The sequence below is a fragment of the Rhea pennata genome, chromosome 1 (genome assembly GCF_028389875.1).
Source record: "Rhea pennata isolate bPtePen1 chromosome 1, bPtePen1.pri, whole genome shotgun sequence".
Classification (NCBI taxonomy): Eukaryota; Metazoa; Chordata; class Aves; order Rheiformes; family Rheidae; genus Rhea; species Rhea pennata.
Window position 1 is genome coordinate 187,816,603 of NC_084663.1, and position 26,185 is coordinate 187,842,787.

General features: G+C 42.1%; 1 protein-coding gene across 1 annotated transcript in view; it reads left to right on the forward strand.

Moving 5' to 3' along the window:
• The first annotated feature begins 912 nt into the window (after nucleotides 1-912).
• The window catches only part of THSD1 (thrombospondin type 1 domain containing 1), a 28,272-nt gene continuing 2,999 nt past the window's right edge, over nucleotides 913-26,185 (forward strand). The window contains exons 1-5 of the mRNA XM_062567059.1: nucleotides 913-995; nucleotides 5,556-5,688; nucleotides 7,219-7,355; nucleotides 12,742-13,707; nucleotides 22,720-22,878. Coding sequence (XP_062423043.1) covers nucleotides 7,298-7,355; nucleotides 12,742-13,707; nucleotides 22,720-22,878 — 1,183 coding nt within the window. The 5' untranslated portion in view covers nucleotides 913-995; nucleotides 5,556-5,688; nucleotides 7,219-7,297. The remainder of the gene's footprint in view (nucleotides 996-5,555; nucleotides 5,689-7,218; nucleotides 7,356-12,741; nucleotides 13,708-22,719; nucleotides 22,879-26,185) is intronic.

Genomic DNA, 26,185 nt, shown 5'->3' on the forward strand with positions numbered 1-26,185 from the left:
AGATGACAACAGAGTGGTAGCAGTGCTTGGGAACTTTAATCTGCTGCTTGATTTCAGGATTTAGGTGAGGCAGAGATACCAAAGAAGGCATTGGATAAGCAGAGCAGTTTGTTGCAGAAAAATAGATGGAGGGGAAAAAAAATAAAGAAGCCTCTCTGCAGGAGGAAAGTTTTATCCTGTATCTGTGTGTCCTGTTGTAGCAGGGGTATTACTCTGTCAAGAAATTAAGTCTCTGAATATCACTCATAAATGCTGGATGTGGGAAATGCCCACGCGCCAAGGCACCGGGCCCCGTGGAGCATGGGGGGCAGCGGCGGCCGCCCCTCGGGGCGGATTAGGCCGTTTGATGCTGTCGCTGCTCCGTGTTGAGTCTGAAAAAGGGTCTCTGGACAGTTCGCCGCCGTCTTCAGGAGACCGCGCGGCGACACGCGCGTTCCCAGGCACACGGCCCCCCCTCCGACGGAAAGGGGCCGCTTTTTGTGCCGACCGGGGCGGCAGAGGTCCGAGCGCGGGCGGAGAGGGCTGCTGCGGGGCGCTCAGCCTTGCAGAGGCCGCTTGGGAGCCGCCGCCGCCGCCCGCCTCCGCGCGCCGCGCGGCGGAGTGACCGTTGCACGCCGTTACGTGCGCGGAGCGGGGCGGGGGGGCAAGGACTGGGGGGGGCAGGGGCGCCGCCGCGGCGCGGAACCGCCGCGGGTCACCTCGCCGGCAGCGGCGGCCCCGGGCGTCCCCGGCAGCGGCGAGGCAAGGCGCGGGGCGGCCGCGGCCGCGGGCGGGCCCGTGAGGGCGGCGCGGCGCCTCCTCCCTCACGGCGGCGCCTCCTCCCTCACGGCAGCGCCGCCGCCGCCAGGGGCGCGGGCTGCCCTCGCGCGGCGCCCGCCGCCGCCCCGCGCGCCGCTGTCAGCGCCCCGCGCCGCCTCGCACCCGCCATTCAACGCTGCCGCGGGCCGGGCCGGCCGAGCCGCGGCGCGGAGCCGCCGCCGCCGCCGCATGCGGAGGTGAGTGAGTCCCGCGGGTGCCGGAGCGGGACGGGCGCTTCCCCGGGGCCTCCCCGGGGCTCCGGGGCTGGGGGGAAAGCGGGGCGGCAGCTGCCGCAGGCGGTGGCGATCCGTGTGGGGGCGATAGGACGGTGCCGCCGTGTGCTTTCCTTGCCGTAAGGCGAAGTTTTCTCTTTCTTAATTAAAAAAAATACATATTCCCGTAACTCGAGATTCTGTTTTCGCGTTTTACCCCTTCTCTTCCTATGATCACCTCTCCCTTTGGGGCAGGGACTGTCCTGCCCGAGAGCCTAATCCAGGTGATCGCAGGCGCGGAATAACGGCGGTATCGGAAGAGACTTTGGCGTTTGTCAAAGCGTGTAGGTGGTTTGCGCTTCATGTCGATCACTGCGCCGGACAGACGGACCCGCTTGAGCGTCGGGTAGAGTCACTGAAGCTGCCTCGTGAGCAGCTCGCCAGTTCTCTTTCACACTGACAGTTCCTGATGTTTCAGACCTGCTGCTCAAATGTATTTCTCGTTATTTGAGATTTGTAATACGTATTGCATATACAGTGATCTTTAAGAAAAACTTCTCTGAAAAGGGGGTTCCACAAACAACGAACAATATGCAAAAAATCTGAAGGAGGAAGAAAAGAGTAGATGATTGCCCGGAGGGGTGAGCTCATATACTCACTTCCTTACATCCACTGTTTATTATTGTTTGGATGTTCTCCCCAAACCCTTTATGCTTAATAAACTTACTTTCACTGTATATTCTCCAAAGTAAATCTCATCCGTATATTCACTATACTGTAGTCCTTGTGTTTCAAAGGATGTGTGTTACTGGCCAATTCTTAAAATGCTGAGTTGATATAAATAGGAGCTAAGAAATGCCAGGATTTTGTGAGATCAGACCCCAAATATTGATGAAAACAGACTTTACCAGCTAATATTTTTTCTTCTTGCAGGCAGAGAATGTAACACTATCAGTTTCAGCCTATTGAATTTAGATGCCTAATTTTAATAAAGTCATTATCTGATAACAATGTAAAACTGTCTGATGTGTAAATAAGGATGAAAGATGTCTTTGAGGATGTCAGCTCTAGCCCCCTGCTGTGGCAGACATCACATCATACACTCTTCTTCCTAAATGCAATTCTGTCTGGGAAGAGCTTATTTCTGGCCCTGACCACTCTGACTGGTCAGCAGTGATTAGACTTTGATAAAACATGATGCACACCTGAGGTACTCCCTCTTTAATGTTGAGGTGGAGGATTATATGAGAAGTTATGAAATTCCCAGCAGGTGGGAACACTTCAATAGGTGACTAATCCTGCACTGCAATAAGCATATGCTGGTTGAAAATAATTAATTCTCTTTCCTGACATGCAGTTACAATACCTTAAATTTACAGAAATGTTGCAGGTACAGATTTCTTTTTGCCGTTTGTGCTGTTTGGCCACTTCTTCATGACAAGCGGAGGAACAATTTAGGGTCTGTCAGGCTTTTGCTCCTCTAGCCTGTTTCATTGTCAATGCCTCATGCACCACCGGATCCGTGCTAATTTTAGGTTACAAACACAACTGAAAAATATTTACTAATAGGCAGCAGTTAAGGAAACAGTTTTTCATCTGGATTCTCCCCCTCCCCTTACATTGTGGCAACACTTTGCTATCTCAGATTTTCATACAAAACTTGTTTTTTTCTGATGGTGTCACTGTGGAGCCCAGCCGGTTCCAGACTGGTGGGGGCAGCCTGGGCTCATGCTGCTGCTGGTGGCAGCGCTGGGGGTGGACAGGGCCCCTGCCGGCTCCCAGGGGATGAGCCCTGACCTGCCACCTGCATGCACCCCTTCGAGCCGACTCCTGCACCATGGAGCGAGATGCATGGGGATTGGCCTCTTCCCTACCTGAGAAAGTGCTCTCGCAGGGGTTAGGGCGGTGGTGGCATCCACCAAAGTGGCTGCCCACCTTCGTCTGAATGTGGGGCGGGCACTAGACTGTGCAGAGGTTTTGGGTTCAGTGTATTTTATATAAAACTCGGTGCTTTTTTGTGGAATAGCTTCTTAATTCCTGATGGCCCTCTCTTACCTGAAGCCCTGACTTGCTTCTCTCCTTCCTTATGAAGAAGGAAGAGTTGCTGAATGCAGAAAAATATTGTTACAGCCGAGGAAGCTAGTAACAAATGGTTATCTGTGCTAAACCAACTGAGTATAGCACTTGGATGAGGTGACTGGCTTGTGAATTATCGAATCTGATCTTTGGACTTCTGGTACTGCTGCAAAAAGTACTGGAAGACATAAAATCCAATAGGCTTGTGGGTGGATTTTGTTTGTTTGTTATTTGTTTATAAAACTTGTGGGGTCTCCAGAACTATTTATGAATTCAAGGTGGTGGAGATATAATGACAATATTTGAACAGGTGAATGTATGTGTCTCTAAAAGTCAGTATGTCCCCTGTCCCCTATTCTACTTTATTTTACCAAAGAAAAAAAAAAAGTAAATAAAATTGTAAAATTGTATCTTTGGTGTTATGATTTCTGATGCTGTAGTGTCTGTAAGCCTTGTAATTTATAAGGGATTTATCTTCACAATACGCGTATCAGACAGTGAAGAGTATTTCCAGTGGGGAGCTATGACATGAAAAAGCTAAGTGGTGTAACCAAGATCACACAGGAAGTCTGTTGCAGAGCAGTGACTTGAACTTCTCCTGTGTCTTTTGCTTTACACATAAGCCTCTTGGTCTTTGTTTCCTAGGCCCTTTATGGTGTATTCCTTCCTCATCTGTCATTTCCAATTTACTTTGCAGAGGAAGTCTTCCATTTCCAATCAACCCATTATACCATCTTTTGGAACAGAAAGCATCTTTTTATTGTGCTGTACTTCTGCAGCATCTCATACAATAGAGTCTTAGTCCATGCTAGTCCACTAAATAATAAATTTTAAAAGCCAGTTATTCAAAGTCTGATAGCTTTCTCTGTTGGATCATTTTTCATCTCACCAAGTTAATGAACTTGATGTAAAAGATCTGAATAGAGACCATTTAAGGTACACTGTCTGACTTGAAAAGCAAAACTTATCTTAGTAGGAGAAGGGGAACAATAATAGAGCAGAAGGCAAAGATGTAAGATATTTTTAAGAAGAAGAAAAATGAGAAGAATTCCAGGAAGAAGTTGACTTAGGGAGGAAGACTGAGAGGAGAAGGGAGAAATCTGAACCGGGCTTACGTGTCAGTGCAATGTGTGTACAGAAGTGAGACAAAGGGAAAGGAAAGTAGAGGAAGGAAAAGTAGAGAGAATGCAAAGAGAGGAGCATGTCGGGGAAGAGAGGAAAACGAGACGAGAAATACAGAACTAGAAATGGGGGATTGCAGTCCCTTGGTTATACTGTAAATTAGCAATTATTTCTAGAATTGCTATTTCAATTGAGCTAGCAAAGGGTAAAAACTCAGACTTCATGAACGTGTTTTAATCATCGCTTTGTTTGAAGATAGAGCTATAATGCAGCTTGTAGCTTGAACTAGTGTTATGCTAGATAAGAGGGCTCCAATAGCAATCCAGTGACAACTGCCTGCTTTCAGAGTGTAAGTCAGCCCAGGGCTAGACTTTTAGAGGTGCATGGTGTAATTAATTGGAAGTTAGCTTTGGTGCTATTTCAGATACCCCCGTTTTAGCTTGGGTGTTGCCTGCTTGGGTGTTACACTGTTTTGTACACGTCTCTGGTGTCTTTTCTGAAATGAATCAAGGTGAGGCAGATGAAAAGTGAAAGGGAAAAAGGATTTTTCTTGATTAATGATCTGTGTTACTGAGGCACGCAAAGGCCCTGATGTGGACTCTACCCACAAGTGTGCTTGAAACAAGTCCCTGTACTGAAGAGTTTATGCTGTAGGTACAGAGTAGAAGGAATGGAATGGGAAAGAGAGGAGCAGATTAATGATGCAATTTGCCAACATCATATATCTGACAATGGCAGAACTAGGAACAGAAGTCAGGTCTCCTGTGTCTCCTTCCAGTGCCCTGTCTAATGAACCATGCTGTCTTTCCATCTGTCAAGCTGACAGGCACAAATTAAAATGTATGGCAAATATCTCAAGAGTATTCTCCCACTCAGTCTTTTTCCTTTCTTCCTTAGGATTTATTCTTCCTTCAGTATCTTTGTTTCCTTTCTACGGTTTGTCACTCATTAGATGGAAATTAAGATTATTTGAATTTTACCCGTCAGTGTGTGACTGTCTAAAAAAGTATTTGTAGAAAACGTACAGCTAGGAAAACTAGAAATAGAGAGTATCCATTAGACCATTCAGCACACTCATGATTGTTTCCCATAAAACATTTCTTTTTCCTTTCAGTGCAGTTTTTAAAAATGCCACATGATTTCTGTTATTTTCCTCGAGTGACTATGCTATAGGTCCCATCTATCGCTTTTTTTTAATACTAAACCTGCTTTTTCCTTATTAGATCACTTTGATTCTTTGTGTTTTTTAAAGAGAATGCCTTGATTAATAATTAATGATAACTAGTGAAATGAATTAGCAGACCATCAGTGTATTGAGTCTCTGATATGATATCTTGTCCCTGACAGTAGCCAGTACCATATGCTGTGAAGGAAAGCTCGGGAGTACTTGGAATTTGCAATTGTGGAGCAACCTGTTCCTGGGAGGAGGTGATTCTTAACCATTCTCTGTTAAGAGTCTACCAATGTCTTGAGGCATAAGGTTTGTATCCCTGTAATTTGCACCATATCAAATGAAATTGTGAATGTTCGTGGTATTGCTGTCACTCTCTACTTCTCTTTTAGAGCCTTGTCAAGCTCATGGGCAAGATGATTATTATTTCCTTCACATATGTGCAGCTATTACTGTAATGATCTTTACTGACGCCTTAGCAAAGCCAGGCATGCTACCATTAATGTTTTCTTAGAAACTATCTGCAGCCACTTGAATTATGTGCATAAAAGAATCTGGAGAGAAAATTGGCATAGAGAAAAAAGGAGAGAATGATAAAACAATAAAAAAGCCTTTTAAGTGATATGTCTTCTATATTTTAATCCCAAAAGTTTAACAATCTTATTGTTGAAATATCTCATTACTTTTATGATTCCTTAAATATACCTATCTGTGTCATAACTAGTTCTTATATTTTATGTTTATGTTCTGCAGCAGTCACTTCCAACCTCAAATAATCTGTGATTCTGAGTTTTGCAGTCTCCTGACTTATGCCTGCTTCAGTGCCAGATCTGTCTCATAAAATTAGATTGTAAGCTTTATTGAACAAAGTTTGAGTGATACTGAGCACAGTAAGGCTCTGATTTTCTGACACTCTTATACCATACAAATGAGAACAATTTCTATATTTTGAGAATGATTCCTTTGGACAATCCTTTTAGATTCTCCCTTACTTCTATTTTTGAAGCTAATTGTTAGTTTAGCTTCTATCATTGTGCTTCCAACCTCTTTTATGATTGTTATGAGACTCATACGGGCTTGTTTGAAGTACATTGAAGTAAAATTATGATCCTTTTAATCATAAGGAAAAAATAAAGGAAAAATTTGGAGGAAAAATGTGAGGGAAAGGCAATATAAGAAAAACTTCTTGAAAGGATGTAGAAAACATAAAAATATATGGAGGAAAAAAGAAAGTTAGCACCTTCTCCATTGAATCGACATAAAAGACAACTACAGATATAGTAAGATTATTAAATATGTTGCTAGGCCTGAATAACAGCACAATCTGAGAACTAAAATGATAGTTTTGTTTTGGTTTGTTTTTTTCAACTGGGTCTCTTTCATGCTTGAAAGCAGTTGACAGTAAGTGATATGAATTGTGTAGCAGCAGGAAGCCTCCAGTATCTACATGTGCTAAAGTTAGAGTGCTTATGGTACTCTTACTTTTAACTAGTACATGTTTTTTGTTTTACATTTTCTATAAAATACTTGGTTTTTTTGCTATCACTAGTCTTGATTCTCATGTAAGATATGCACAGCAACATATATGGCAGTGGGAAGGTGAATCATTCTGACCTATGTATTGTTCTGACTCAGGAGCTGATTCTTTAAGAGTGGAAGTTTATTGTACAGTGAATTGTAGTTGTACTTAATCAGATCTATTAATACAATGTTAATAATGGTTAGATAGGAGAAAAACTGTTAATTAACACTGCAGATGTTTTTATTTATTGATAAGACATCTTCCTTCGTGTATTTTATGAAGCAAAGTCAACCTAATTGTGACTTTTTGTCTTTCAGGTGTTCTTAAAAAGTGCCTGGCCTTTGTAGCTGAAGAAGGACATGAGGAGTAAAAGGATCTGGGATCTCACTGATCAGAATGAAACAGATGTTGAAAGATTTTTCAAATCTATTGTTAGTAGTGCTCTGTGACTATGGTGAGTATTAGATCTATAAAGGGAATATTGAGAGATACATTTTCACAAGGTGTTTTTGAATGATCTGTTGAAACAGGACTACCAAAGAGACCATTTCTGATATGCACAGAATTGACTCTACATCTTATGCAAAATACAGGTAGAAAATATGACTTGCATAAACTGTACCTTTGGATCAGAGTGGCAGGAGCTTTTCCTGCTGTTAATGTGCTCAAAACAATGAACATGATAAATGTGGGCATTATTGAGGGACTGACTGTGTTAGAAGTGGTAACTGGAGCTCTGCTCTCTTGTAAGTCGTGTATTTCTTAACATTCATTAAATGCCATGTAACACAGACCATGGATAAAATGCTGCGAAATGCTAGAGCCTGTTGATATGAGGAAGCTAGTGTACAGTGAAGTAGACATGAATTTTCATCTCCCTGACTCTGTAAGCAGGTTCACTTTAGTGGGTACACACAGTCTCTCATTTTAGGAGCTGAGGATCTTTGTGCAGTCAGTAAAGAGAGATGAGAAGGGGAAGTTTCATCTCGCTCAAATTTAGATGTCTATATTATGGAAGGCTACATCTGAGCTAGGTCATGCTGGACCCCCTTATCACCGGTGGAGAGAAATAGATGCTTTTAGTTCACAACTCACCTGGCCTATTCTAGGTGTGCATACTAGGGCAGGAGGACTGTGTCATACAAGTGCCCATTTCTCTCCATTAACTGTACAACGAGCTTACAGTGGTTAGCTGAGATGTAAGCATCTATAGTATAGACAACCTAATTTGATTGAGTGAGCTCCCATTTAGTGAACCTAAGTTGTCAGCCGTGTTCTCTCCTTGGCCCATATAAGAAACCAAAGGATGAGATTCATATTCATTCAATTTTAGTTGTCTAAAATTATGCAGTTAGTCTGTGGCAATAAGTACAAACACAAATTGGCATGTCTTGAGGGCAGCTCAATCCATGCACAGTCTGAGATGTGTGAGATGAGAAAGCACCTCTTTCTCTCCATCAGTACCTAGTTAGGCTAGACATCTTAGTTTAAGTTAGACAACTATGATAGCTAGATCCAGCTGAGGTGCATCCAGTGCATGATGTCTGTCTTCTTTAAAAATGTACTAAGTAGAAGGTAGTTTTGAGAAGGGAATTCAGTCCTTATTACATCATGATTTAGAAATTTTGAAGGTGGAACTCTTAATTCCTAAATAATTCATATCTTTTTTGAAAATTACAGTCCTATTTTAAAAGCAAGTGGTATTCTGACATTTACAATATATTGCCAAACCACACTAAAGAGTTAAGCCTTGCATTGCTGAACTGTTGTCTATAGCACGAAAAAAGACTGTTCAATCCCTAGTTAAGGAATGAGCTGTGGTAGCTAGCAGTTCACAAACCAAAGGGCTGACAATATATTACAGAGGAGAGAAATGGACCAAGAATGTAAACAATTTGCTCTCTTTATATGTATGAAGAAAAATCTGATTTTAGGTAATTATGAATATTGAATATACTTTGCTATTCATGCCCCTATGCTTACTGAATTTCTGCACTAGAACAAGGGATCATTAGAAAGGATATAAAACATAGAGCTGCAGTCTTTTAGATTAAATCCAATAGAAATGGAGACACTTGTCTGACTTTTTGCCATTTGTTATTTTAGTAAGACAAAGTAACTAGCCAAGTTAGGAATGCTGCACTGTGTGGGGGACACAGTGAAGATACATACCATGTTCAGAAGTGAGATGAATGATTCCAGTATCCTCAAGTTCTTGGTGAGCCAATCCTGTAGGCATGCATGACTAGTTGAGTCAGAGGTAAAAAACATTATTCCTGAACTCTATAGAAGCTGAATCTCTACTGAAAACTGTAGATGCATCATATTTTGCCATATTGTCAACCAAAGAGCAGTCCATAATTCAGAATATAACTTCCAAACTATTTCACCCATCTGTTTTACACCAAGACTGCACTACATATGTACCAGTATACCCTGGAAAATTACTGTAAGCTTTAAAAAAATCCTTAACAAAAACAACAAAACAGTATTCTTATTTCTCATCAGTGTTTCTGATGTGTTTGTTCTTTGTAACTCTGAGCTACTGGTGGGTCAGATACTGGTGTATCTCTTAATACAACGTCACAACCAAAGTTGGCTTAAACACAATTTAGAAATAAATAAATATCAAAATAGCATGCTCAATTAATTCTCCTCACTCTTCAGTGAAAACAAGTTTTTCCTTTTGATCTTTATAAGAGCAAGATCGTGCATAGACTCCACTGGCAGATTGTTGGCGCGACAGTCAGACTCCATTCAATGGAAGACCATTGTAATGACAACCAAAAATATACAAATGCATTGAAAGCTGTCCCTGATCAGCTGTCCAAACAACTGGGACCAAGTTTTGGCTTGTGATGCGGTCCTGTCTGCACAGCAGGCTGAAGGGCAGTTGAACATACAGTGGAAACTGGCTGCTTCTGACTAGTGACTTTTGGAGGCTCACAGTATTCTGTGAGTGCAAAGTTCTCATGTTATTAGACAAAGATGGGAGAAGGGATGCTGTGAACTGGGGCTGTGTCAGCTGGAGCTCTGCAGTGCTGTGAGAACATCCTCTTAATACTCATTGTTCTCATTTCCCAAGTGATTCGCATTAGGGTTGATGGGAGCTACATGGCAGTTCCCCTGCCTCTCTCCACACCTCCCCCACGCATGCACATTTGTCTTATTTCTTCTGATATGGGCCAGTCCAACTAAAAAAAATGTAGAAGAGAGTAAGGACAGTATAGTAGCAGGTACAGACATCAGTGCTTTTAGTAACTACTGTTTGAGTGGTTTTGCCAAAAAATTAAGCCTTCAATTTGAAATTGTCTATGCTAGGTTTTTGCTGTGGGTTGATTTCTGCTATTAGTATTTCATATTGGATGGATCTGGCCAGTTCCTCTGCAGAAAAACACATCTAGTTCTATGACCTTGTCGCTGAGTTTGTGACTAAGTTCTCTGAAGGGCTGAGCATGCCCCAGCTCCCATGGCTCCTCTTGCCAATCTCGCACAACACTGTGTGTGCTCCAGCCCAGTGCAGCAGAACTCCCTACGTTTGTAACATCAGGCACTAGGATTGCTTGTCCTGTGCTTTTTGTTTGCCTTGCTGACATGCTGGAGTTGTGCAAGAAAGGGAGGAACTTGATGGAATGAAATGCAGGCCTAAGGAACAGAATAAGGTAGAAGAGCTGTAAGAGAAAGAGGTAGGATCAGGGGTTTGGAATACCAGAGCAATAGGAGGATGGAGTTGAGAAGGTACCCAAGATTGACAGGGGTAACAGTAGGAGTCAAGGGAGCAGCACTGGGAGATGTGGGCAGGCACAGATGACAGAATCAAAAGATGAGGAGTAAGGATAATGCAATCCTGAGCAAATCGTACAGAGCTGTATTTCACAGATGTTAGAGCTGTATTTCACAGGTGTTGGGGGTTTATTTCCTGCTCTCTGCATGTCCAAGTTGAGATCAGATTTGATGGGATGCCATGTGCTTACTGCAACTGGGATCAGTGAGAGCCAGCTTTGGATGTCTAAAGGATTGTTGCATTTGAAAGTCAGGTCCTAGGTTTCTTAAACAGGGCATCCAGAATTAGGTGATACTTGACAGTTTTCACCCTTGTGTCTGTGCCTTAGTTCCTAACACACTAAAGAAGAACAGTGTCATCCCCTCATCCTTCAGGGTCTTTGCAAGGGTAAACTCATTAATATTTCTAATGCACTAATAATGTACCATGATAAGAGCACAATAGAAAAGTCCATAGGGGAAATGAATAATTCCGTACTATCAGAAAGAATTTTGGATGGTGTGTAGTCAATAATACATTGGACCACCCATGGAAGAATGAGAATCAAAGGGCCCCCTGGTAGCAAGTGCCATCCATCTGCCAAATGAAGCAGGGTCTTGTGGAAAAAAGTAGTACTAAATTATGCAAATTAAAGACTGAGTTATAATACATATATGTAAGATAGATGTGTGATTCATACACGGAAGGCTGTGCATGCAACATTCAGATGTTACAAATGTGGTTAGAGCTTGTTACCTTAGGCACTTGTAGCTGATGAAGAGCAGTAGGCTCTTTTGGTGTATACTACACCTCACCCTGATACAAACGTCTACAGCTGCTCAGATGAATTGCTTCCTGAAAATGTTCTCTACTGGCAAGGAAGTGAATCCAAGGTGACTAACTCAGATAGGAGCTTGCGGTGGTAGGTGTCTAATATTACGTGCAATAAGTCCTACTACTCCTGAACGCTGAGTGCTTGTCTTGGCAATCTCAGTGTTTTTTCAGTAAAGCCTTCTTTGAGGCTTCAAGTATGTTTAACAGATTTAACAAGTCAAAGTACTGTTGATACTGCTATGAACAGATGACTTTAACTGAGGTTTTACACTTCTATAGCACTTTTCATCCAAGACTCAAAAATTTTTCCTAGATAACTGATTAAATAAAGATGTCTCACAGCACATTTCATATCTGGAATAGATGTATGCTGTTCCCATTTTTCGGATAACCTTTCTGTGTCTGAAATCATTAAGTACCAAGTAATGTAGAAAAACTAGCTGAGCTGAGAACCGAAATGTGATCTTCCCAATCCAGTGCTTTAGATACCATCTATCCACACGAGTTACAGCATGTCTCAGGATAATTTGGCAACTTGCACAAACATGGACATGCCAGAAATGAATTTTAAAAGACGGTCCCATTTATAATGAAATGATGTCATTTAGACATGTTGCACCACATCTAAGACAAGAAAAGTGCTGCAGTCACCATCACTGTTATTTTCAGCTCTTTCACTCAAGTGTCTCTGTGATGCAAATGAGCAAAATGAAAGATTCATAAGACAGAGCAAGAGAAGAGGCTTCAAAAACCATCGTGCAGACTTCCTATTTTACTTAATTTGAGGGACATTTTTCACATTTCTGCATTAAGAAACTACTGTCCTTTTTGCTTACGGCTGATGAAATGGAACAGCAGCTGGCTGCTGTGAAGTGGACTTTAAGAATTTGTCAAGTAAAAGAAGTTGAGAATTTTCATGGCTTATCCCTGGAAATTAATTTTTATGTGTATTCTCTTGGGGGAAGGAGAAGGGAAAATTCTCTTGTTTTTAACCCTCCTGTACGTTTTATTACCACAGTGGACTTTGAGCTGTTCCAAACACCTTCCTTTCAAGAGCAAGACATAGTGAACTTTAATTGGTATGGCTAGGACCTGTTTTGGTGAAATATTCACTTACTTTAAAAAGTTTGAGAAGTATTTCTTATATACCCACTTTATAAATCTTTATTTCTTCCATAAATGCCATGAACAATTAGTTGTCTCTTTTTTTTTCTAATATTGTCATGAAACTGTTTTCTTTCAGTTCTCGGTGAAGTGGAATACCTCCTCTTGGAGCAACCAGGTCATGTAGCCTTCAGCAATGACACAGTCTCTGTGGAATATCGGTACTATGATAGTGGTAATGTGATGGCAGAGAACACATCCATCCTATTAGTGGATGCCAGTACCAACAAGATCATTGCAAGAAAACAGCTTCCAGCAAATCAGTCACACGGGATGGTAGAGTTTGAGTGTTTCTACTTCAAGAGTGCTGGAGACTTTTGGTTCAGAATGGTCTCTCTAAGCGATAGTAGTAGTGATGTACACTGGAGTGGAAGAGGAACATCCCCCCTCCATGTAGATTGGCCTGTATTTCACATTGATGTGAATAAGACCTCAGAGGTGCTCGGAAGCTCTCTTCAGGTTGGACTTTTCACAAATGAGCAATTGTGTGCTGTGAAAGAGACAGTAGTTTCACTGGACGTGATATTCACCAACACCCTTTATGAACTAGGAAAACTAAGCTCTGATGAGACGCTGGGCATTAGAACTAGGAAAGGAATCTTGCTCTCTAGATCACAGTGGGTAGAATTTGATTGCCCACCTATTGGTCAAGAAACATATATCACTGTGTTACTGAGATCACTAGAAACACATTCAGTCATTGCCTCTATGGGACCCATAGACCTCTTGCACAAATTTGGGTACAGACTGGTTGTGGCACCAGAAGCAACGTGCAAAACTTTGGTTCAGGTCTTTGTGGATTCCCCACCATGCACTTCTACCAGTGGAAAGATTGTTGTCTATAAAGAGGCTCCCAAGCATCCTACTCAAAGAACAACTTGGCTGTATGAAAACACCATTCATCCAGGAGACAACAGGACAGAATTTAACTGCACTTTGTTTGATGTGGGGAAGAACAAATACTGCTTTGACTTCTTTAATTTCTCAAACCGAAGCCATTTCTCAACAAGAGTTAAAGAGTGTATGATGATCCAAAGGAATATGGGTTTGTACTGATGTTTGTCCTCTTTTAGTAGAAATCAGCACCCTTCTGAACCAACGTGGGTAAAGATAAATGAATTTGATTATGATGCCTTCTAATAAGTAACTGCTTTTTGAGGTCTTCTACATCAGACAAAATAATGACTTATACAGATGATAATAAAATGGAGTAGACTGTTAAGAAGAGGGATATATAAAGTAGTAAACTATGGTAGTTTAAAATTACATTAAGTTAACACTAAGTACCAACCAGAACCCTTTGGGGCATTTTGAATGATTTATGTATCTTGTCTGCATAAAACTGAAACTTGGCTTTCTTAGTGACATGAGAAGCTACTAGAGTAGATCTGGCCTATTGGAAACACTAGAGTAAAAATAATCTTACCTACATTTAATTATCCAGAAGTCATGTTTTTAAAATTAAGTAGTTGTCTAATCATTCTTTTAGTCAAAAGAGAGAGAGAGGCATCTCAGAAGGGGGATTCATCCCATCCTAAGATAGGTGCATAAGCTAAGTGAGCTGACTCCTTTTCTAGGTGTCCTCTCTCTATTTATTGTAGGATTTTAGAAGTCTACCTGTTAGAGATACAAATTTTGATTAGATTAATCAGAATTTGTCCATAGTAAAAAGATACTCTATTGTGTCACTTGGACAACTTGCGGGTTTTTCCAGCAGCCTTTCAGGTCATGTCTCTACTACTGTTTAAAACAGACCACAGTCCATTTTCTGACCCATGAGGCCACCTACCAGGTCATGAGTTTATGAGCTACTGAAGCAAGTCCAGCAAAGGGTTACTCAGATGATTAAGGGACTAAAGCATCTCCCATATGAGGAAAGACTGAGAGAGCTGGGACTGTTCAGCCTGGAGAAGAGAAGACTGAGGGAGAATCTTATCAATGTGTTTAAATATCTGAAGGGAGGGGGGTGTAAAGAGGGTGGACCCAGACTCTTTTCAGGTTTGCCCAGTGACAGGAGGAGAGGCAGTGAGCCTAAACTGAAACTCAGGAAGCTCTGTCTGAACATAAGGAAAAGCTTCTTTGGTGACAGAGCACTTGAACAGGTTTCCCAGAGAGGTTGTGGAGTCTCCTTCTTTGGAGATATATGGCCAACGAAAGCCCACGGTTTTGGGCAACCTGCTGTAGGGGGCCCTGCGTGAGCGGGGGTTTGGACTAGGTGATCTCCAGAGGTCCCTTCCAGCCTCAACCATTCTGTGATTCTATGAATTACTTCTATACCACTAATTCTTCTCCTCGTAGAACAGACGAGCTTCATACATACTGCCAACTGGAGACAGTCCATGGCCGATATGGTTCCTTGGGACCAGGCATGCTCTGGGAGAATGCTGTTTAGCAGGGACCAAAACCATGTCCAGGAGTATGGATGATCACAGTTAAGGAGTAGGAGTGATCACAGAACGGAGCTTGAGGCTATTCGTTGATCCTGTTTAAGGAACATCTATATATTCTATTTATGTCTGTACATCTTATATAGCATACTCTCAGAGACTGAGAGATGGCAGTTCAAGGTTCAGCAGAGGCTAAAAATCACAGTAGCATAGTGGAGAAAAGAGGTGAGTCATGTCTCCTTCTCATCCATCCCTGAACTGTATTAGGTAACCAGTTGTGGTAGGCTATGGATGGTCTGCACGTGTTTGAGGGGATTGGGTTTGGATTAGGTTGTGCTGCCTACACTATAGAGTGGAAAACTAAATGCTCTCAAGTGTTGGAGCAGGCTTGTATTCATTGGTAATGTGTTAGTCTTTCCCACGTGCACACTTCAAGAGGAGTTTGGGCTGAAAGGTTTGAAATGCGACCCATGCTTCACTGTGACAGTCTCTTAGGGGAGTGCTTCATTATTTCTGCTTTTTTGTATGCTGCAGGGACAGAACTGGCATGCTAGGGCTGAACACTACTATAGAGCCTTTCCCCTTCTTCCATCAGAACTTTGTCTCGGGTGTGTCCCATAGCTGTGTGCCAATCCCATGCCAGGAGGAGACCTTGATAAACACCATTTTCTACCCCTCTCCACCCTGGTCTCCCTGAAGAGGAAATGCAGATACTCAAGCCAAAACCAAGTCATTGCACTTCCTGGGTAGGTCTCTGAGTGAGATATTCAGGAGACCAAAAATACAGGACATGCTCCATAGTACACAGTCAAGACACAGCCTACCTTAATTATGTTTCTAGTGCCATGTGGTTTTACTTTGTACTATTGCAGAAATTCTAAAGGTGTTAGTTCTTTAACTGACACTCTCAACTAAAACTTACCTCCATTTTCACCACAGGCCAAACTCAGTATATAGTTCATTTCGTTAACTTAACTTTCCGCATGTATTCTCTGTTGGCTCTCTCTCTCTTTGTTTGGCACAAGTAGGTCTATTTAAAAATGAAAACATATTATTTTCTTAAGATAATTTTCTGGAAGCAGAAAGGAAGAGAAAATTCTAATTCTACCTCTGTGTCTGGGTGGCATATATATATTGCACTGATACAATCTAGCTAGTTATCCTGACAGATGAATACCTAGGATATGACATAGATATGTTTCTGTGCCCAGTATTTGACTGTTTCAATTGATAAGATCCACCTTAATAATGACTCCCTGCAATTTACGTTGTTCTATTTGGTTCCACAGTAGTACCAAATTTACAACTGCAGTTGAAAAAATCAGGCTACGTGCGTGAAGATGGCTTTCAGTCAATAGCTGACAAGTTGGAAATGTCAAATCTACAAAGCTGATGAAAGCAGAACCACACAATATAACTGTAAATAAAATGTCAACCTGAAATTAATTAGACTGCAGCACATTGATGTGGGCAGATGCTGAGGGCTGGACTAGATGATCTCCAGAGATCCCTTCCAACCTTACCGTTCTATGATTCTAAATGGAGGCAGCACATGCTTTGGTAGCAGATGCTGGGCAGCACATTCCCCTCACATTTCACCGTATGCCTGTATGTGTAAGGCTTCAAAGCCCAAAGGCAGTGTTTGAAAGTGATTCTGGGAGAGGTGTGTCAGCCTGAAGCCACAACGGGCAGCGTGAACCTTCACTGCCGCGATGGCCTGCCGTTTGCTGGCTTCTTCATAAAGACCCTCTCCTGCGGGGCACCGTACTGAGTATTCATTCTGAGATTGTGCACATAGACCTTGGCCCCGATGGCTATTTGTGTAGTAAGTGCTGCTGCTGCACAAATGACATCTCTCCTTAAATCACTTATTTTCTGCTTTGGACCTCCTAGACTCAGATTAAGGCCAGGAGAGGTGTTTACATGATTTAATCTGGGCCCTGGGCAGCATGGATCATCACTATTCACCCAGTCACCCTGGTGTTGAGTTGAGCCCCACAGCTAGTCTTTGCATTAGACTACAGCTTATCTTCCAGAGTATTCTTCTTTTGTTGAAGACACCAAAAAAAAAAAAAAAAAGAGAGAACCTCCTGGTAATTTCTGTCAATACTGTGCTCTGATAAAGAAAAAAGATATATCTTATTTATAACAAAAAATCATCTAGCTTCATCCTCTAGTGATTGGCTCTTATCCTGCTGCTCTCTGCTAGATGAGACAGCTTTTCATACCCATTGTCTTACCTGCACAAAGGCACTTGTACATCCAGATTGTATCAGTCTTTCCAGATAATCTCAGTGTTCTTCTTAATAAGCTGAGAAGACTTAGTCTTTAATTGGAAAGTGTTTTCCTTAGGATTTGATTATCTTTCTGGCTCTTTTCTACTCCCTTTCCACCTTTTAACATCCTTTTTTTTTTGACAACCTGGACACCAGCTTTGGGTGCAGTGTTCTGATGTCCTTCTCACTGATGCCATCTGAGTAGTAGCACTCTCCTTACTGCTATTTACTGCACCTCTATTCATATTTCCACAGATTGCATTAGTTCATTTTACCACAGCTTTTTACACTGTGAACTCCTCTTGAACTGCTTTTACATACTACTTTTCAGTGTTCATTCTACCATTCTGCAGGTGTAATTTCTGTTCCTCCTTCTTGTCTGTGTAATTTTGCATTTCAATGATTTGCAGTCTACTTTGCTATGTTTTGACCAAGTAACCTACATTGCTTTATACAGTTGCACTGTCTGCTTAAGTCATCACAGTAGTGGCATATTTTCTTAATAAAGATCTTGTATTTACTTTCTTGTCACTGAGGCAAACATTGTATAGCGTTAATCTTAGTACTGATCCCCTTGGAATCTCTCCAAATGTATCACCACTCAGTGATGATTTTCTGTTAACAATTACATATCAAATCTGTCATTCAGCCAGTTCTTACTCCATTTAACATATACTCTATTATTATGATACAGTGATATTGTCATATAAAAGATTAACTCTCCTAAATCGTTAAAATTATCTTCATCCAAACCACAGAGGATGAGATAGAGTTTTCTTTACAACAGTCATTTTTCGTCACTTTTATTTATGACCCTTTATCAATCCTACTTTTTATTCTTCATTCCCAACAGGTTTAGTACAGCCTATGGAAAAGGAATCTCTTTTGTGTCTTGAGTAGGAAGTAGAAGGCTCCTGATAAGCCTGAACAAGCTAGAATGCCAACTCTTCCAGCAGGGGCTATCAGCTTCAAAACAAGTGTTGCAAAAAAGCCTGTGCTTTTTAAGAGTGTGAATTTATCTATTAAATGTGGGGAGTATATCTATTAAATGTGAGCCAACACTTGTGCAGCTTTCTGTAGATTCCAGCTGGAGAACCTGTGAAAAAATAACAGAGATGTGAGTCACTTCATTCATCTCAGTGGGGTGTTAAATGTTTTCATACAGATGATTTAGAGAGAATCATACAGCTATTTTTTTTCTTTATTTGAATGTCTGAGATAAAAAACTCTGTTAAATCATTTTATCCAGCACCAGGACTGCTGGAAGCTCATTCTTTTTAACACATTATCCTGTGCTTTCTTCAATTGAGATTTGAATGTCCCCAGCAGTGAGATTTCTGCTTTCCTTAGGAAGATGTTCCACCCCTAGCCAATATCCTGTGGGAAACGTTCAAGCTAACTCTGATGAAATTAATCAGTAGGGTTGTGGCATACAAGTGGGCATATTTTTCTGTTATTTCCAGTGTTAATTCACTTTCTTTGACAGTTACACTCTGAAGATAGATTTTGACCTTGGTATAACACCCAAAGAGGTCTATTGCGCTTGCTTTCAGCTGGGCTGAGTTACCTGCTCTCTGTAACTTTTATTGGTATCAAAAAAAAAGTTATAGGGCAGGACAACAGGACAAAAGGAAGGGAGAGGAAGAGGAAGAGGAAAGTAGGAGAGAGCCCTTCTGAGGGGAGAAGTAGTCAACAGGGGAAGGGAGGACTAAATGGAGTATCTAGAGGAAAGGCAGGAATCTAAGCCTTCCATCAAATTCTCGCTCCCTGAATAATATTGTATAAATCAGACCTGCTTATTATCTGTAACAAAATCTGGGGACTGATTAGTCCTGGTGCCTGAATCAGTATTTGGCTTGCATTTGTTTAAAAACAGACTGATGCAAAGAATCTGTGTCTACCAGCCCTAGTTTGTAACCCAGTTCTGCTTCACTTACAGCATTTAAAAAATATATCTAGTGTTATAGACTCATTGGGAGTTGTTTTAGCTTCTAAAATGATTTGTAGACTGTGTTACTGCATGTCTTAAAGGTGCCCATTTGTGAAGAAAAGACTGTGAGTTGCCCAGGCAGAGTCTAGCTTTTCTTCTTTGAAAGGGATCCTAGTCCTTTCATTGCCAAACTAGTAACCTGTTGGAGCGTGCCAGCATTTCAGTGCTCCCAGGCTTCATTTCCATGGAAACAGGGAAAAACAGGATGAGTGAGAAGGATGTATTCCCAGGTCTTATCCAAACACCAATGCAATGTATGTACACCTAGTCTTAGCACCTAGGAACTGATCACAAGTTCCAAAATAGCCTGCTACAGTAGGAGTTTATAGGAGTAGCCTGAAAATTATTAGTGATCTTGTCCCTTACTAGTGGTCTTGTTAAAGTGCTCAGGGCTATCACCTGTGTCAGGGTGGGGGAGTAAGGCTGGGTGCCCCTCACTGCCTGTGCTATGGGATAGCTCTGCATGCTCTTACCAAGTGAGAAGAAAACACAGAAAATTGAGGGGAGATACTATACAGAGTGACAATTAAAACAGTTAATTGCATTTATCTTTTATGCTGGCAGAACTGCCAACTGTCAACTATTTCAAGCTAACTCATCAGTCAGATGTCTGTGTGTTGATAATAGATTCCTCAATTGTATATGAAAAATTTCACACTTAATAGAGCTAGTTTGCAGTACATACTTTCTGTTTTTTCCCCTGGCACTTTGGGTCTGTTTGTCTTAAATGGAGGTTAATTATTTCGTTTCCTTAGGGGAGAATAAACTGTGTTTTTATTTTCTTCTATGCTTTAGTAATTGCAGGAGGTTGCAGAGCAAGTTGCAGGAGTTTAAAACTCCATCTTCCACAGGGGCTGGTGAATTTCCTGCCTTCCTGCTGTTTAAGGCTCTCATTCTTAGCCCCAAAGTTATAGATGCCAAGTGTTTTTGGTAAGGAACTCTGTGCCCTTAACTGAAGCTGAAATCGGTGAAAAGTGCCTCAAAGCAATGGGCATATCATAGGTCTGACATCAAGATTAGAAAATTACTCGTCCTAGATACTGTTATACGTTGAAGCCCATGGGCGTGAATGCAGAGGTGGTTGAGCACCCTTCGCTATCACCAAAGTGAATAGCACTGGAGACATTCGGCATCTTGCTGGATCTGGTCCTATATCTGACTGTAACTAACAGAAGTTAAAACAAGCGGGGAATGTGAAGATACATGAATGAGCTAGCGCTCACAGTAAATTAGTCTATGTGGAGGTCTGTGCTTCCTCAGCTAGCCTACCTCCCACTGCTGGGGGACTCTGCTGGTCATGGGTGACACTGTTGGAGTCTTCCATGACACTGAAATCAAGAAAAGTATCATGATATCCCCAAGTATTGTGATACTGTGAAAACTTTTGGAAGAAGGATCAGCAGGCCCTTGAGGTGCTATTGGTTCTGTTTACTTTTTCTTGCTGCCCTCACTAATAACTCTGCTCACTGGGTGATGTGATCTAGCAGTGGTCCAGGATCCATGCCCTTCAGAGACTCCCTCTTTACCTCACACTGTAAAGGCCTCCCTGCCCCCCAGAGCTGTTCACTAATCCCCTCTTCCCCTCCTTGGCATCCTCTGGCCTCACCTTCTGCCTGATGCCATGCACCCTGGCTGGCTCTGTTCCATAATTTGCTGGGAGTTGGTGTGGTTGCAGGAAGTGCAGGAGGAGCAGGCAGCAAACAGTGGGCTGAGTGAGCCAGAGCCCAAAGTGAAATGTAGCCTCAAATCCCAAGTAGCTTGATTTTGCTGTAGCCACTGAGATCACTTGGTCTTGCCTGGGCTTAAAACTGCATTGCTGCCAGGGGTCTTACCATGTCTATCGTTCCTCTGCATTAGGCCAGGCAGATGTACTCCAACATGCATGCACACAGGCTTGCATGAACATACGCCCGTGCACGTTTCGCAGTGTTGGTTGATTGTAGAAGTGTAAGCTAAAAAGCTCCAGGCCACATCCTGAAATGCACGTGAGTAACTTTGTATGCAAGAGCAGCCCCACTGGTTCTGTGGCACTGTTCATAGAGAAACGTACATACTGGCATGCTAACAAAAATTGGTAAGATAGGGTCCAAATCAGTTGAAATTTCCTATTTATTAAAAGACAGCTGCATTTGTTTTTGTTAGGGACTTTAAAAATTATAACATACTATGAGCTCGTTGCAGCAACTGATACAACATGAAATCCTAAGGCCATTTCCAGTCATGAAAGACTGTCTAGTCCTTTAACATTGTAAATTGTTCACTGATCAGGCACTCTGTGGTATGGTAGCAGCAAAACAAGCATGTAATAAAATCAAACAGCATGACCTGTGTTGGCAGTAGAAACATCATAAAAAAAAAAGAGCAAGCTTTAACAAATCTAATATATCTGATTATAATTTATAATTTATCTGATTTTTCTGTTTTATCTGTGAGCAGTTAAGTGGAGTAATCGAGTCTATTGTTTTTATTTCTGATACATTTCAAAGCCAGACCATTGAAGTCAACTGACCTGTAGGACAGTTCCCAGGATATCTGTTCCACATGGCTCTGTCTCTCTAAAGATTGCCTCTAGACTTTGTTTTGGGATTTAAAGTAATAGTGCTATTTCAGTGTTACAGCTTTCAACTGTTGGCAAAAATGGCCTCTTTCTGGCTCTGGGTTCTCAGTGCTGTAAAGTTTGAGTGTAGAACAGTGGATGAGGATGTTATCTAAGCAAAAAAAATGGATGTCGTTACTCTAAAGAATGGTAATACTTGAGTTAACATTAAAACCTGAGCCTGCCTCTGCTTTAAATAAATAAATAAACCCTCAAAATTTCATCTTGAGTTAATTGCCTAGCCATAAGCAATAAAACAATAGGGACCTATAAACTGTCAAATAATGGTTCAATAATACATTTGTGTGCTAAGAAGATAATAAAATAATAAGAGGCAAAATAATATTGCCTTTCATTAGAACTTGTAGGCTTATCCTCCTTTCATGACCATATAAATCAGGAGTAACTACACATAAGTCAATGAAGTTATGCTGTTGTAAAAACAGTATTTGTCAGGTAGGAATTCGAATCTATGAATATATAAATTACTAAGCTGTTAAAAAGATTTGCTGTTTAATTTCCATTTGCTGTTGTTCAAAGATCCTACCAGGTTCAGTTAACTGACCACTGTAGTGTGGTTGGCACTGGAGCAAAAAAAGGGAAAAAGGGGGAGCTTTGCCCCAGACTCTAATGGGTACAGGAGCATGTCCCCAGACATTACTTGTTTTTTGATGTTGCATTTTGCATTGTTTAACTATTTTTTACAGTTTTTCTTAAATGAGAGAAGACAGTTAGATGTTTTTGCCTTTACAGATAATAGAGATAATAGAGATGTTTTCCTCATTGCTGTGAGCTTATGTATTTGCAGAAACGTGGAGTCTGTGGCAGCCCTGGAGCCCATGCAGTGTGACCTGCGGAGACGGCATCCGGGAGCGCTTCCGAGAATGTCTCACCTCATTGCCAGCAAAGCCAGGCTGCATTGGGTCACCAAAGGAGACTTCCTTATGTTCACTGGAGGAATGTTTGTGTATGTAGCTCTACTTTTCTTTTCCCTGTAGTCATGTATCTTTCCAGGTAAAAGCAAAAGGTACGTTATGAAAATAGCTTTGTAGAACTGAATCATCTGATCTCTTTAGCCATACTGATTTTATGGCAGGATCACATTTCTGCGGTTGATGTAGTAGGGCTAGAGCCTTCACAGTTTCGTGGGAGAGCTAGAGACAAGGCTTTAGAGCTTGATAAGAGACTTTCTGCATGCTCTAGGTGCCATGGAAATGATTTCAAATTTCCAGCATAGCAGGGATTTTGAGGAATGGCTGGAAGAGAGATCTCTGTGCCAGTAGAATGTGTTTTGGTACCAAAGGCCGCTCCAGGCCATAGAAATCTATTAAGAAGGTAATTTTTCTGGCCTGCGCCTACAGGATTCATATATTTTTGATGTGTTTTGGAATATATGTGAAAAATGCACTGCTACCAGTGAGGTTTTCTGTAAAAGAGCCAGAGAGGCGTGTAATTCATAAAACACATGGTGTGTTGAGATTGATAACTGTATGGTGGCCTGTGCGGGGAAACTATCCTGTGTCACCTACATCGTAGCTTGTAGTATTTCCAGATGAGCCTACTTGGCCACATTTTGTAGTTCCCACTGTGCTTCATAATTGACTTTCAAGTTGTCTCTGCTTTGATGGGACAGGTCAGTGCTGGTTTGAGCTACACAACACAGATATCACCCAGGTCATGTTAGGGGGAACTCTAGCCTCAGGTCATGTCAAGGTGGGAAGTGCCACGAGGGTTTGTTATGACTGGGAAGTGTGGTGTGGGCTTCCCACTGGGAATGTCAATGCCAAGTCTCCCTCCTGCTCCAGCATCCCACTGCCATTGTTGGGTGACAGGTCAGGCTGGCCAGCATGGTCGGGTGGCACATAGGCCATGGTGGGATAAGTGGCTGTGGAAACGGGAGACCTGAGCCTCTCTGGCAGAGTGCATGGGGCAAGAATGGGTTGCAGCAGTCGCATGGCCAGCGAGTGAGACTGGATGAGGCTGGGCCAGGACTGTAATTGAGTACTTGCAGTCAGCATGAGGAACAGGAGAAGGGGTCTCTTCCAGAGTCAATGGCTGTGCTAAATCGATGCAAAACTTACACCTCTTGCAAACTCCCTGCTGGAAAAAGGTGGGTGCTACTGCCCAGGGGCTTGATCTGCTCAGAAGCTCGCTGAGCTACAAGCTCCTGTATGTATTTGTGTCTCAGAGGTGCTGTAGCCAGGCAGTGACTAAGAAGGGAAGGTGTGGTTCAGTGCAGGCTCCTAGGTTCTCAGGCTGTCACTGTACAGATATTTTAAACCATTATAAAGTGAGCAATGCCTTACGCCTTGCCTTGGCTGCTTCCATGTTGCTCACTTCCTTGTGCTGTTGAAAGTGCAGTGTGGTGAGCTGGAACTGATCCAGCTAAAGAATGAACATTTTGGGGATTTTGTGAAGTTGCTTATTACATGGCCATTACAATGATTCTGCCATTGAAAAGGGAGGACAACAGAGAGGGAGAATGTATAGCTGAAGCAGGAACAGGGCAGGATTGCTCTTTTGATCGAAGTGTTGGCTTGAACTAGCTTCAAGATGTTTGTTGGATGAAAGCCTCAGAAGTATGCAGGCAGGTCTGAAAGCTACTGTGGAGCTCTGTAAGAAATGAGTTGGTATTACAGAAAAGGTCAGGTCAAGGGTAAATATTAAAAATGATATTCTGTTGACCCAGTCTTTGCATTTGGTCGATGTTCATTCAAAACCTGGAATATTTTAATAATTTGTTGTTAAGACTTTTGATGTTTTAATGACTAGAAAATGCAGGTCATTTGGGTTTGGTTATTTCATAAAACCGCAAGTGTAAGGAGAGAGGAACAATTCAGATCTGTAAGGGCTCGTTTTAAAGCTAATGAATGACCTGCACTAGGACTGCTTGCCCTCTCTCTGCCAATCTCTGTCAGATTGCTTAGGGTCTGTGTGTTGACACCAGAGAAAATCACTGATATAGTTGATGTTTTTCTAAAGCTGATATCCAGCTGTGCTTTTCTGGTTACCTGCTGTAGGGTATCTCTATAAACACAGAATTGGATTATTTGACTTGGCTCCTTTTTGGCCAGTTTTGTCAGACTTTTCTGGAGCTCTGAGAGCAGTCCCAGTGCTAAGAGCTGTGTGGTCTGAGACTCCCTACAGGGGAATCAATGTGTGCAGAGTGAAAGATCCCTGCGGTGTGCCGACTGCTTTTGGGAAGCATTAAGCCTGCGATGCATGTGCTAGACATGATCTGTGTGTGCAACTTGCGCTTTACATAGACAGAAATGACAGGCTTCTCCCATGCTTCTTGGAAGTGCCAGTCCTTCTATACAGATGTGCAACAAGCCTAAGACATATGGTGCTTCCCAGAGAGTGCAATGCTTCCTGGAAATGGCAGCAGACTTGTGCATATGCAGTGGATCTGCCTTTGGCAGTCTTTCTGGAGATACTGTGTTGCACAGTATGCACTGTCCAGATCTGCACTGAGCAGATCTGGACAGTCCTCAAATTCCAGCATAGTCTTTAGGTAAAAAAAAAAAAAAAAAAAGAGAGAGAGAGAGAGTTTATATGTAGGAAACTCAGATGTACAGAGCCTAGTGTCAGCATCCGTTGCTATAGCATCGTCTGGAGAAATTACCTCACATCTCTCTTGCACATGATTTCTAATTCTCCTGCTCCCATGTCAGGCTGCTTCCTCTATAGAATTATACCTATGTGATTTCATCTAATTAAATCTTAGCTTGTTCAAGCAGTGAGTTCACACTGATCTTAAGGCCTCCTGTGCTCTCTGATCTCAGACTGGGAGTGTCTTCCCCCCTCCCCCACCAGACTGTCTGGACCTTCCCAAGATGGCCCATTTCAGCATGATTATGTTTATAGTCATTAGTCCAGCAGATGGAGCAAATGGCTGAATAACTGAAACCAGTATGCAGTCTTGGGACAGAAGTAGATAGGGTGAAGAGAGAAGCAAAACAAACTCTGTTTTGAACCATGTTGCTTCCTAGCTGGTTAGCTTTATACCCCAAATGATGCAGCGCAGTGTGCATTACAGATGGAAAACTGAGTCTTTAGGAAACAACTATGGTCAAACAGGACCGAGAGAAGGATGAGCAATGAATCAGTTGCTCTGCTTCAATGGTACAGACAGAGCAAATGCTGGTCTTGTGTTCTCCTCTGAATCAACATATCCATTCCCCCACTCAGACCAGCACTGCTCTGTGCTCTGGACATGGTGGCTGCAGGCTAAATGGACCTGTAAGCTATAGATATCCTAAGAAAAACAATTC